Source organism: Sporothrix brasiliensis (genome assembly GCF_000820605.1).
Source record: "Sporothrix brasiliensis 5110 chromosome Unknown Cont20, whole genome shotgun sequence".
NCBI classification, from domain to species: Eukaryota; Fungi; Ascomycota; class Sordariomycetes; order Ophiostomatales; family Ophiostomataceae; genus Sporothrix; species Sporothrix brasiliensis.
The window spans coordinates 5,392,971-5,407,522 of record NW_024467139.1 but is presented as its reverse complement, the minus strand read 5'-3'; the positions used below and the strand labels follow the sequence as shown (position 1 = coordinate 5,407,522).

General features: G+C 47.5%; 1 protein-coding gene across 1 annotated transcript; it reads right to left on the bottom strand.

Annotated features, from left to right (window-relative positions):
* Positions 1 to 3,995: 3,995 nt before the first annotated feature.
* SPBR_06938 (glycosyltransferase family 2) lies at positions 3,996 to 5,866 on the bottom strand (the record flags this gene model as incomplete). The annotated part of the gene is made up of 4 exons (XM_040765194.1): positions 3,996 to 4,229; positions 4,325 to 4,619; positions 4,832 to 5,635; positions 5,781 to 5,866. The coding sequence occupies 4 exons, from the start codon at positions 5,864 to 5,866 to the stop codon at positions 3,996 to 3,998; spliced, it is 1,419 nt and encodes a 472-aa protein (XP_040617431.1).
* Positions 5,867 to 14,552: the final 8,686 nt, after the last annotated feature.

The window sequence follows — 14,552 nt, the reverse complement described above, 5'->3', positions numbered from 1 at the left end:
TCTTTCTTTCCCTGTTGTTCTTTCCCTCTCTCGCTTGTCCCCGTCCCATCGTCCGTCGCCCCTACCCTCCACCTCTTTATCCCCTGTTGATTTAGCGTTGACTGGTGTCCTTCCTGCGAAGATCGCCCGCTGGTCCATCCGCTCATCATTCCCGCCGTGGAGCCAAGGTCTCTTTCCTCTTTCAGGGGAAGACCGTCTGAACGACTGCAGTCAGTGAGATGCAACTTCCTTCCTGGTACTGTCGCTCCCAACACGGAAGGGAGTGGCCAGATCTGGCTCTCCTCACAAATGCCTCGTTGCTTTTAAACCTTTTTTTGCATGGAGTGGAATTGAGTACACTGTTTGCACAGACCAGGACGAGGTCATTTCGCTCTCAATATTTGACGCCTTTTCATCTGTCTCATCTAAACGTTGGACGCTTTGTCTGTAGTCGGATATCACTTCTTTGGGTCAGGCCAGGGCAGGCCAGGGCAGGCCAGGGCAGGCCAATAATACGCACTGGACTCCAAACGGCCGAAGACGTCCTGGTCGTGCTCTGCGCTTTTCGCTTTTTGATCTACAAAAGCATCTGCTATCTCTTTTTTTTATTTTCCACGTGTGGGGTCTCAAAACGATGAAATCGAAAAAAAAACCTGCTCGGTCTCCACGAACAGCAAAGTATAACGCGTGGCTGTGATAAGACAAAAACTCGGCGGCTACATTTCGCAAGAAACCTTTCCCTTTTCCACTGTCTTCCCACCACTTCATGTTCAACAGTAGCACCCGCCTCTTCCAATTCAGCGCCTACTAAACAAAATACGTATGCACTTTGCTAGATGCGGTGATTGGCACACACACATGCAGTAGTTTGGTCACTAATAGCTACCTATCGACTCCTCCCTCTCTTGCTATCTTCCTGCTAAACAAATTGGGCACAACCGCTTTTCCCGCTTTGGACTTTTGCGGGCACGCCTGGCGTCGTTTGCGTTGCGTCTGTGGCCTGGGCCATCGTTCATGCTTGCTTTTTGCTCGGGGTTGCGTCTTTGCAGCATGCAAGTGTCAACCTCATGCACGTAAGTAGGTTGCATTGGGGGCTAATGCTCGGCGATGGGGAGGATCAGAATAGAGGCAGAAATTGAAAGAATTACAAAAAACAAGGCTAGAAAAATACTTGCCAAGAATAATGATTGCTAGCTACAGTGCAAGGCGTAATACAACATACGACATAGTCTGTTGCTGCATTGACTTACTTGTGATCGTTATCATCCCTGGTGGCTGGCGTTGTCTGGTGCTAGACACAAACCATGGGAGAGGAGCTGATTATTGTGCCCTTCCGTCGTGATAACATTTTCAACGACAGCCATTCAAGCAGCCCGTGGTAATTTGCCTACGAAGAGATGGAAATTCCCTGTAACGCTTGCTCTCGTGCTCTTCTGCTCTGCTTCTGTTGCTTTGGATAGAGCGTTGCCCGAGTTCGGAATAATAATGCGATTAATATAAATTGAATCGACTTTCTGCAACAGCGCCACCACGCATTTTTCTCCACGTGGAGTGCAGCCTTGGCTGTGCAAATACAGAGCTAAACAATATTTTCTGTACGAGTAAGACGAGACGCAAAAGTAATATAATACTATGTATTCGTCGAGAAGATAGATTACGGAGGACGGAGTACGGTGTACACAGCTGGAAATAAAGATAAAACCACTCCGTATAAACGACGAGGCAAACAGGACCTGACCTTGCCCTTTTCTTAAAATGGCGTGTCCTCGTGCTGTCACAAAAGATTTGCTTCTTCTGATAGTGCAAAAAGCGATTTGCCAATACCCTGTCAACACGCCCCTCCATTTTGTCTTCCCTTCCATGAAGGCCTGGCCAGGCCAGGGCAGGGCCCTCAATATCGCCTAAAAATGAGCTATGGGTAGCTGGTTGGGATCCGCCCAGAGCTTCCTTTTTCAGTCCCTTGCCCAGAAAACGAAACAAAACATATGGCGTCGTCGACTATTTTTGAACCAGGTTTCTCCGCAAAAAAAGGGGCCCCTTGTCGTTTCCCTTGTCCTCACCTCTACTGTGTTACCCCTCCTGCTCTCTTCCCTTCCTTCAACCATGCCATGGCCACTGAAAGGGCCAGTCTCACTCACTGTGTTTTCACTGAGCTGTTTTTTCTTTCTCTCTCGATGGACGGGGAAAAAAGATGGAGACATGATTCGCACCCTAAAGCGATGTGCACACATTCTCCGTCTTTAGTCCGCCTGGGTCCGTTGAAGAACAGACAGCGCCTTTGCCTTTGACACCAAACCCCTCCAAAGTATATCGTAAAACACACTGCAGCCAAAGCATTGCCACGCAACGAAAGTTTCAGAGGTATTTCAGAAGGCAAGAGAGGGAGAACGAAGGAAGACACGACACATGTCAAGTTGGATGTAGTGCAATGGATTGTAAGGGCTTTTGTTTTTGTGATGCACTTTCCCTGTTCACCAGGGGCTTACGACCTCTCAAATCAGAGCCAGCTGAGCCAACCTATGAGATGCCATCCGAAGAGCCTCGTAAACACATTTGTCCATCTCTCGGATTAGGGTGGTCTTTCCCTTGAGGTTAATGGCACCGACCACTGCCAAATTGTGCTGAGTGCTGGTCTGGCCTGGCCGGTTGGCAGAGGCAGGGAAATAAAGCTGGTACGACAAATACACTACGATGCGCCCGCGTGCGAATGTCGTATGTATTCCGTGACTGCCTGGGGGATCTTTTGGACGCCGAATTACAACGTGTCCACCATCCCCGAATGGCATTACCCGTATCGTATGTCGTACTTGTCGAAATAATCCAACCCAATAATAGAGTTACATTTCCATACTGGCTGCTTATTTTACCGATCAGACAGCGCGTGTCTGCGACTTCCTCTTTGGGCCTGCCGCAGCGCGTTTGGCTGTAGAAGCGGATGAAAAGAAATGAATTCAAAAAAGGTTGATGACATGTCAGGAAAGACGAAAGAAAATATGACGGCGTGTCGTCTTACTCGGCCACAAATTATTGCGTGTATTTTAATGGCCTTATGTGTGGATTGAAAGAACGAATGTATTTTGAAAATACGGAAACTTTTCCTGCTTTGTAAGGAAGCTCCAGCAAAACCAAAGTCAATAAATGACAAAACCGAAGCGAAAGAGTTAGGGCCTGCATTCTCTCTCTTTCCACCGTAGTACTGTAAGGGTATCATCTTTGTTGCACAAATTTGTCCTCCCCCAAAACCAAATGAGGTGTAATTACCAAACAGCGAAATGGTATCCAGAAACAAACTCTTTCCTAAGTTTCCATAGAGGCCTGTGCCTCTCGTTTAACTTTTTGTAGACCTTTTCTTTCATGTTCCCATGAACTGAACTGACAAAAGGGAGAAATGTTCGAGAAAATGCGCAGACTTTTGGAAAAACGTAAAACATGTGGAAGGTAATAATAATGGCGATATGAGAGGTTTCGGCCATCTCCAAACACAGCCCCAGTGAAATAGCGAGAGAGTCCCGTTGTACCTCTCATGTGCGTTGTAAACAGCATTATTTTGCCTCTTCATAACAAGATATGGAAAAAGTGAATTAGTGGATTTATGGAGAGGAGTGGAGAAAAGAGGAAATATGACGGGTGAGGAGCGGAGGGTGTGTTATGGTGTGTGGGAGGGCATGGTAATCATATATCAATTTTGTATTTGCTTTGCGTCCTGAATGGCCGTGGCACGGGTAGTTGTAGATTTCTCGTCCCTTTCGGCTGAGTTTCTGTGTGATTTGGTTCGTGTTGGTAGGATAATGAAGTGACGAATCTGAAAAATAGAAAAATCGGTGATACTGTGTATCGTTTGGACAAAACGACGTTTCCTGTTGCCGGGCGTGATGACCTTTGGCGTTCGTAAGACAAACGGTTGAGGCTGTGCTTGCGTGGTTTCGCCGTTATAGCGTCCCACAGGGCCGGTATGGTCGTGTGGCACCGCTCTTCCATTTTTCTCGCTTTCCTTGCTGTGCTCTGTGTATCACCTTTCAGTAGGCGGTGTTATCGAGCAATGCCGACTTTTCGGTGACTTTTTGCCACTTGGGTGGCAGCAGGTGTTCTTGCTGTCTGACACTCGACCAGTATGGCGGAGAATTTTGTGTATGCTGTGGAAGCTCGCTGTCCAACCTGGGCGGCGTGCGAAGGCTCGGACTGCGACGTGGCCACGGTGCCAGGCGCATATTGTCGTTGGTGTCGGCATCATCACGGCTGCCCCATGACGTCTAGAATCGAAAACGGTCAGCTGGCTATTTTTGCGTGGTGAAAATAAAATAAAAAAATCCAAAGAAAGGCAGCTAGAGGGCCACGAGTGCCATACCGTTCTATGAGTAAAGAGCGTGTAAAGCTTGATGATGCCGTGGAAATAACCAAAAACAATCGACACCGGTAGGAACTTGAGGTCGCTCGGGTTGCGGAGGAAAAGGCCCATTAGTTTGACCACTTTCGTGAAGCCAAACATGAAGCCAATCTGCGCCAAGATCGCATACCGGCGAAAGGTGGGATCCCAGTCCTCAGTTGCCCGCCAGCACGAAAACAGTAGCAGCGGATCGACAGCGAATGCAAGCGATGTAAACGTCGCAATGTGGAGAGCATAAGTCGACCAGGGTTGGCGCCTGCGATTAAGGTCAGAAAATGATTAGCAAGTCTGCAGCGAAACTAGTGTCCAGGCCGTGCTCTTCGTCCCACTCCCTGTCATCCCCAACTCGGATCAGGGGTATGGATGTCTTGTTTTTTTCGAAGACTTGGAGTTTTTGGAGCACATGAAAGGATCACAGAAAAAACCACCCACCATCCATCCCCAACAGGAAAAGGAGAGAAAACTCACGTCCAAACGTATCTGTCTGTCACGAGACTCGTATAGTTGCTTCGCCAGTTGCTGCGAGCCCAACGAGAGCACTGGTAAAGGAACTTGGCACTGTTTTCAAGCGTCGTTTCCACCTCGCACTCCCGTTCGTACTGCACCCACGTATTCCATCCGTGGTTGACTAGCCAGCGGGTCACAAAGTTGTCGTCGTCCGCGTTGAGAATGAACTTGCCCCAGCGCTCCGTTTGGAAGCCCTCGAGAAACTCATGGCTCTGAAGGATCTCCGACCGGTAGGCACCGGTCCGCCCAGACATGCATGAGGTGCCGCCGTCGATGTTGTGAGTCGCCGAAATTTCAAAGTTGCGGCGCTCAATGTAGGCCGCCCCAAGCCAGTTGAAGATGCGAGTCGACCAAGCTCCCGTCAAGATGCGCTTGACGCGCTGGCAGGTACCGACGCCTCCGATTTTGTCGTCCTCAAAGGGGGCCAGGATCCAGGGAATCAGAGTATCGGGCCAGGTGACATCGTCGTCGGCCATGATCGTGATTTCGGTTTCGACCTTGGGCAGCGCAAGGCATACTTGTAGCCGCTTGTTGGCGACGCTCGTGCACATCACGCGGATGCTCTTGTATCCGGATTCGCGGAGCGAGTCGGCCAAGTCCTCGAGCGCATCGATCTTGCTTGCTGTTGTCACTAAGAGCAGCTCGTATGGGTCGCATGCAATGATGCTTTCAAGAGACGGCCGGAGCTCCTCAAAGGTGTGGTGGATTGTAGGAATAACGACAGTGACGTCTTTGGATGAGTATTTTGGGTTTTCTAGAATTGGTCTGGACTTGTAAGTCCAGTGGCTGACGCAATGGACGAGCAAACGAATGTATCTATGCAACCTATCACCAACAAATGGTCAGCTTGCATTGTAAAGGTACCAGCTCGATAATTGGCGAAACTTACCATACGATGCAAAATATATACGCCCAGAAAGTTGTGGATCGTAGAAATGCCGGAATCGGCAGACTGAGCGGCATGGAGAAACCTCCCACAAAGTTTTCAACAGACATGATTCTTGAGAGGGCAATGACTCCTTTGAGATCAATTGGGATGTCTAGGTCTCAACGTCTCATGACCCTCTTCTCTCCAGTAGTTCCCTGTCCGTTGGAAGTCAGGCTAGGGCAAAACATAAGTTGGAAACAAAAGACTAGCAAGAGACTTCGTTGCGGTAGAGCAGACGAAACACACGTTGGTGGTCGGCAATTGCTTTCTAGCCAACCTGCTCGCCTTGGCTTGTCGTAGTCAGGTCGGCGAGGATACGGCTGCTTTGTTTAGGTTACTGGACGCGAGAGTAATAAAGGTATTATACCAGCCAGGCCTGACTGGGAAGGCCGTCGTATAGGGCTGTTGGTATAAAAAGAGCCTCAAAACGAGAGTGTAGAAAACTTTTGTTTTTCAGTCGAAGGGGCAAAGAAGGAAAGGAGCAAGGCCGGCTTGGATGCTCCAGATGAGAAATAACAGAACTAAGCGAGGGTAAATCGCCAAGTCTCGTCCGAGAGACGAAGGCAGCAGGCAAAGGAATTAAAACAGAAAATGCAAAACAGGCTTCATAAGTGCAATGACAAAACAAAAGCAAAGAACCGCCCAAAAGAACCCCAAAAGAAACCAAAAGGTTGAGATAGGTGCTGGGTGAAGATCGAGAAGAGCCGAAACAACTTCACCTGGCCACAAGATGGAAAGTAAAGGGAATAGAACAAAAAGGGAGAGAGCAGAAAGAAGATGGAGGAGAAACCGAGATATTATATGTCTCTAGCCTAGAGAAACATGGCCCGATGCATTGTTCCATTTTATTTTGTCATACATTTTTTTGGCAAGCCAGGAACATCAGGACATGCAAAGGCACCAAGAAGTGTGTTGCAGCATTGGTGGAAAAGGTAATACAAAGCACACACAACAAACTTGAACGGGACAAAGCCAGAAGGGGCTAGACCGCGGCGTGTGAGTACTTCGCAGTTTCTGTCCTCCGTAGTGTTGTATCAATATGGGTAGGGAGTAATAAGTTGTGTGCATGCGTGGGCCCATGTTTTGGGTATTTGCGGCTAGACAAAAACCACGCCCATACCAGGTCAACCTCAGCCCAGCAACTTGCATGGTCCATATTCATACGGACTGGCAAGATGCTGCATATCTGTGGCATTGCGCTGCAGGTACACGCACGATTGATCTGCTTATGACGTACACCCTCTAGTCTTGTTGCCTGTCGTGATTGTGTTGCGTTCATGTTTCTTGCGTTACTGACATACGTGTGCTTGTTTGACAGCCACGTTTGCGCAGATTGCTCTGATTGTTTGGTGTGCTCCATGATCTTTCCCAGGAGCCAGGACGCCGGCAAGTTATGTCCAGTAACACTGCAGCGAGGCGTACGCGCGCGGTAGAGCGTATTGAGGATTGGAAAGACTAAAGTACCTCATACAAGTGGCCGTTCACATGATTGCTCGCCCAAACCCTCCGAAGCGTCAAATCAAATGATTATGAACCAGGAAGGTGATGATAGCAAATTGCAAAGAGGGGAATAGAAGCGCAAGGACCAGCGAGACAGTGCTAAAAGGCAGGTGGAACCTTACTAGTTGAACTTCGTTGACAATGGAGCTGTTGAAGTCCCGCCGATGATGGTTGTGTCTTTAACAGTCTCCTCTGCAGGCCGCCTACCTGAGCAGGTGTAGGCGTATAAAATACAACGCAACCATATTCTGGAGGACCGACGGCGATCTGACAGCGCATGGCTGTGTAGGTAGTTTTCAAAGTTGCAGGGACCAGACGGCACTAAGACGAAGAAGGGTGTTATTTCCTCGGTCGCCATCTGCTTTTTGCCCCATGTGTTCTGGCCGAGTTAGATACTGGTTCACAGCCGGGGTATGGTATCTATCGTTCCCCAACCTGCGCAGATTTGAATGGTGGACGTAGCTGTCCTTGTATTATTGCGAGTTTCTTGTCGATGTTGACGCACAGTCGCCAGCCTTCTCCGCAACCGTCGTGCTTGATTTTAGCCAGCGTTGCAACTTTTTCTTGCACAAAATTCGTTATCTGAGCAATTGGCAGTGAATCTCGGCTGAAGGCGCTTGACGCAGGGTTTAACACGGCCAGGCCAGGCGAGGTCGGTTCCAAAGTCGACAGAACGAGCAGTACAGCTACTGGCTCCAGAACACTTTCTCGTCAAGGTCAAGCCGCCTCAGCTGCATCAGACCATATCTGTGGGGCTGTGGCGGCTAGGCGTGCAGGATGAGAGAAACATTCTACCCTCAACTGTCTGCAGTGTAAATCAGAAACAGCGCGCACGCGAGGTGGAGCGTAGAGGGGAAGACGGCGGTTGATTGCTGATGCCGGTTTAATACGAGGGCTTAAGTCGGGAGAACATCAGTGAATAATAAGTAAATCGACAGCGGGCCGGATGGCAAGAGGTCGGCAAGATCATCCACAGTGGGTGTTTCAACAATGCGTCGAAATCCACAAATATCTGCGAGACAAGTCAGCAGCTGTTCGCGGAAAGGCTCTTTGCACGAACACTTAAAAATTTCCCTCAAGCTCTTGCGGCTCTGGTGGCATGGGCTGTGACTTTCAACCTCTTCTCGCGAGACATTCACTCTTTGCAGAACAGGGCGAGGCCGGGGTGACCAAACGAATGGCATGCCAGGACGGCAAAACTGTCTAGAAGGTCTGGTTGAGGCAGGGTTGAACGTCTTGACTTCCGGTCCTTCTCATCGCTGTCAGTTGGTGAGAAGTCGCTATTGCTGCAAGAGAGTGGATAAGGCGGGGGGGGGGGGTTTCTCCATACGAAAACGGAAGCACCTCTCAAAGGCAGAAAAAGACTAAAAGAACAGTAACTAAAGCCGCAATGTGAGTCTCAGGTCAGTTTAAGGCGACGGGCGTGTGGAAGAATCTGCGGCTCGATGGTTACTGTGCAAACATCATCCAACGAAGTGCTCCGAAAGTCGGTTGTTTTCGATGAACATGTACAATATACCTGTTTCGTGCATACCACAAGACGCATTGGCAACTGAGCCGTGCCATCGAAAATAACAACGGGCGGCAGAGGTGGTGCACAAACAAAGGTCTGCCGCTTCCCTCTATCAATGCTCAGCTTCCTCGCCAAAAGCCCAGGTGATTCGTTTCTCTCTTCATGTTTATAACATTTCAAAGGAACAAAATAGACATGTGCATGTGCGCCGGCCATTGTGGCTCGCGCTCTTTGAAACTGTCGTGAATTTTTATATGCATTGAAAAGGTGTCGGAAACAATCTCGGCGCACGGAGGATGCTGTTGGCCCGTTGTAACAAGGGTCCCCGCAGCCGTTCATCGCTCCGCGATTGCTAGTCAGCGGGATGAAAAAAAAGGGACCAGGCGCAAATAAAAAATGGCAAGCAATGGTGTTGAATTCAAACACGCAATTTTGACTGACGCTATTCCGCAGTGTTGGTGTAAAAAGAACGACGATTCGTCGAAGCGCATTGTAGGGACATCTGACGAGCAAGGCCTTCTGCTGGATGTCAATAACATAAAATGGCGTGCAGGGGATGGGAATGTCTAAGCACCTTGCGGCCAATGGACGTGGTTACTTGCTATATGAGCCATGCGCCCAGTCCCCCGTACTCCGTTCCATTTGGCGACCGGCCGGTACAACATATTTCTCTTAGCATGTTCACACTTCGCTCCGCCTGTTTCGTTCATTTGGCGTCCGGTGTCGACTTCCACCGCTGGCCCTTTATTTGTGAGAAACACATCGCAGAAGCCAATGTTGAATTGCGCCGTGCCGCCCGCCGCAGCAGGGGCATACGCATGAGGCTTATCAACTGCTGTTTGGCCTGGCCACTCTGGCATCCGCATGTGTATGTCGAAGATTCGCAGGTCGCTCGGCGGCGTGGTCCGCCTCAAGCACGGACGGGTGGCACGGGCTTGTGGCGCTATGAGAGAGATTGCTCCAGTGGTACAAAAGACAGTCAAAATCAAAATCAAAGACAGCAGTCTGCGTGCTCAGAGTGTCCGTCCTCGATGCGACGGTGAAAAGAACCCTGCAGGGCAGAAATGGTTAGGTTGGCAAGCAATGCACGACACTGACAGGGGCTGGCGGAAACACTGATCATACTTTGCACTTTGTAGCTTTCTTGTATGTTCTTGTATGCGGCCGTCTCCGAGAACCATCCTGATGTGTTGATGAGGAGCAATGCATGTCGTTTGTCGTCTGTTATCACCCTCGCCAGTGATGGTATTTTGGACAAAATGTTGAGACGGCGGCGAGGAGACAACATAGGGGAGAAGTGCGGAAAATATGTCATGTTGTAGCGCAGGAAGGCGCATGCTCCTTCCTCGCGACATCGCTCATTCTTAAATGAAACTCGTTTGTGGTTGTACTGCACCTTCCTTTGTTGTAAATTTCCCGGCCGCTCCTCCCTGATCGAGAAGAAGAGGTGCATTAGAGAATACTCGAGGAAGGGAGGTGCTACACATTGGATACTTACGGCAGGTGCCGGTGATGCATTACTTCCCCTGAAAGTTCTTGCCAAAAACGGCGTTCATCTTCCTATCGTCAGTTCACAGAATCTGTTCCCTTTGTTGTATATTTTTTGTACCCAGTAGGATTTTTGTTTTGGGCGCTTGGTAAAACTCCGGTTGCAATTTTGATAGGATTCAAATCGGCTCGAAGTCATGTTGACTCTTTCTGCGTTGTGAAGCATGGTTATCTAGAGCGGTGATGGTAAGCAGCAAGAGACTTACTCCTTCTGCGTGGTACCACTTCTGTTCATAAGGAAGGTATTGCGAACCATTGAGAATTTGTTTGACTTCACACAAGTACAGACATTGAAGCCTTTGTACACGAGTTCTATTTTGTGGCCTCGGTGACCTCTTTCTTTCTTTCTTTTCTCTACTTTTTATTAAACATAAGACGCTCCAAATATATATTGCCACAGTGCGAGTGGCATGAAACCAATATAAATTCCAAAGACAATGAGTGCCCTTAAAAACTTTCCTGCTCCCCTGTTGGCAATCGAACAGTCTTCTGTCATCATTCTGCCATCTAGTAATTAAACTCCAGCCGACGTCCGTATGTAGAGCTAACACTTACGTGCTGAATGCAGATGGTGAGCTGTCATCTGCATACTGCAATTGCCTCATTCATAACTGTACAGACCATTTTTGTTGCTGGTACATATACCATTATTCGCGCAAAATTCGAATGCGTGCATTGCTTGCCGCGTTAATTCATACATGACAGGCAGATGTTTTGCAAACGGCAGGTGACGTTCGCGTGAGCGCCAAACTCCCGGTCGTCGGAATAAGAAGAGTTCATGGTCAAGCCTCTGGTTGAGTGCTACATCTATACGAATCAATGCGAAAATTTCACCCGGCCTCGTCTGCACGGTTGCAGTGTTATTCATGCCGTTTTGATCTGCGGCATCGCACTCTGTAATACCTCCACACTAGCATCTCTCAGTTCAGATAGAAACCTAGGGGGTGGTCGAATGAAGAAGTGGGACGTAAGTGCTGGAAAGGATACGCGGCACGGCACAAAGCGGAGTGGCCATGCCACCGGGGAAGTAGGAAAGAAAGCCCGGCGCGGTTGGTCTAGACTGATGTGCGTTCCAAGACTTGCCGAACAGTTTTTCCATAAGGATAGGGCCCGTCCAGACAAGGCCTGGGCATTCTACGCGCCCCACGGTGTAGAATACTTTGCCAAGTGGCCTGTTTCATCAATTGTCTCCCCGTTTGCTCCAAATTCTAAGTATATCTGGGGTCTGAAATCCTTATGGTAGACATGGACACACCGCCGATGAAGCCAAACGCTATCCTTGTGCGCCACTCTGAACAAAACAATAAAAATATAGATTAATGGCTGATGCGTGTTGATTGATAGATTTCTTAAAACAGCTCGAATTAGAGTGAAAGCTCAGGTTATATTAATGTAACCTTGGTTCTTTGGCCATGATAGAAATCCCATATATCGGACGAGGAATCTGTTGCTTGGAAGAATTAAATGTGTCATGGTCCCTGGTTTCATAGACATAAAAATAGAAACAATAGGAAAGATTGCTGATAACTTATTTGCTTGAAACCTAAAGGCTAAATATCTGCCTGGTGTGAAGTCAGTCAAAAATAATGCTCACGTGCGAGTTATAGGAGGCGAAGAGGTTGTGCTTTATTCTTACCTGCTGAGAGCGAATATCGCTGTGAAGAATTCATAGCAAAAGCGACGACGATGTAAATGATTAAAGTTCATATCGCCCAAGTCCGTTTAACATACATCGAATAATGGGAGCAAAATAAAGGTCGGACACGCCTATGGCTCTTAAGTTCAATCGATGCAATCTTTTCAGTGCTTCCAGTTCCCAAAAATAAATAAGGAAGGACTATTCAATGAAATTAAAAAAGACTACTCCTTAAGTTTTTCAGTATTGCCAAAGGAACATTATAGATGCAGTCCACAAAAGTGAAGACCTGGAAGTCGCATAAGGTTACCGTAACAACTGTATTTAGATAGTACGCATCCAGCGGATGATGTCTGGAATATGAGAGTAAAACTGGGACAACGAAAGTGAAAAATCTTCGTAAGGCTGAAGTAAATTGTCGATGTATATACCTGAGACGTAGACCTGAGATGAAAATACGAGGCCGGGGCCTGCATATGAGAGTAATTAAAAACGATGGAGTGGAAGATGCATGCAAAATAGACGTTATATTATGACAGTAATATAAGAATACATATGAGAATGAACGAATAGAGAAGATCATCAAAGAAATACTAACATTATGCGACAGAAAATTTACTACATGAGCAGTCCTCTAAGAGTTCTGAAAGCTCACTGCGGTTCATCTAGAGTCTGACATCTAAGAAAAATATCATTTGTGTTCATAAATCATTAGTTAGTACATCAGCGACGAAAGCCGGTCACAGCCTCTAGTGTACGCACCTCAAGTTCTTGACATGATATTTTTTCCACAACAGAAAAGGTGACGTTATTTATAATAACCATCTTCGTTTGTGATGACAGTATTTTTCTAGCATATTTGATTCCTCTCATTCTTGTAATAGAGACACGAGACACAAGTTAATAATTGATGAAGGTACAGCTCCATGGTCTCTGGGTTGAGGTGAAGTATTCTTAAAATATGTCACTGGGACAAATGTGAAGCAAGAAAATCACAACTGGCAGCTGTCAGTATTAATCCTGACAACTAGATTGATACTGAGGCGCATGAGCGACAAGTAAGACTGTACTTTTCGTTTCCTGCGAGTGTATCATCACATATCATGTTGACGAAACACTTTCCTGCCATTCTTCGTAGATCGAACTAATACACGAGAGCTTACGGCGCATCAAACTTGAAGTACGTTATGAGGTAGTTCACAGAACAACACTTCTTTCTGTATTCACAAAATGGAATTGCTTTCATATTTGCTGCTGACGCTGATTTGTCTTTACTTTATTTGCCACTGTGTTCTCATGAAAAAGGCGAACAATAGACTGGAAGATGGGGGCATGGACGTGCGTCTCACTACTTGAAAACGACAAGTTTCATTCGTTCACGACGAAAAGGCCGACGAGCCAAAATAAGCTTTTGTACAGCCAAAGACAATATTGAATGCCATACTGAGGCTTACGGAAGAAGTATCAGAACATGTAATTAGGTCTTTCGAACTGCAGATATGTTTCCTCTCCTTTGCTTGCTGCCAGTTATGTTAGTACGACTATGGGAGAGACTGAATCTCAACTCAATTTAACCGGCAGTGGTAGTAATAATTGCTATACTTTGATGTACATATATATGTTTATCCTGAATATCGCAAAGGACTGCGAATCATCAGAGCTGTAATCTGATATTATGCACGATGTTGGCAAACTGCCATGACCACCTTACGCCTCTACTTTAACCGGCTTCATTTATACTAACTTCGAACTCAGTTCTCAGTTAGAAAGAACTTCCTAAGCGGAGACAATACGACCATTCTATTATTGACTTCTTTAATACCCTACTTTGTATCAAGACATCCATTAATACCCTCGCTCCGGGCCAAACTCGAAAAAGGTCCAGGTTGATGTCTAGCAAACAGGAAACGGTACTTTTGAGACCTGTCAGGACCGACGCAACTCGCACATTGTAGTTTTAAAACGCTGCCGGAAGGCCACGGAGTACGACAGTCGCATAAGTCGCCTGTGGTGGTAGTACTTGCTGCGTTGATGGTGGCGAAGTTAGAAACCCAGGGACGGGCCGGAAAGCAAATAACCTTTGGTTCGTTCCAACCAAATGAACAATCACTTAAAATTTACTTAGTCGTTTCAAAGACATATACTCTTGGTTCCGGCCGCGACGCGCTGGTTATTTCGGTTGATGTCTACTGTGCCACAAAACTTTTAAAGCAAGGCATGTCGTTTACCATGTCGCACAAATTCTTCCGCATGTGCACACGAGCACTTGTAATACGTCGCATAAAATCTTGAAATCGTTGTCCGAACTAGATATCTCAAGGTCGTCTTGAAAATGCAGCCGCATCAAGATCGTAGCCAAGACGATGTTTCCGTGCATCTCGAGTGGATAACCTGTGCGCTCTTCCACCATGTCTGTCATTTGAGACCCACAATCACACGTGCTTGCTTCCTTCGCATGGGCAAACTGCTGGTTTAAAGTGTGGCTGGTGATATCGATACGGCCAGCCATACCCAAGTAAACGTACGGCGCAATACATTCTACCTTGCCACCTGCCTT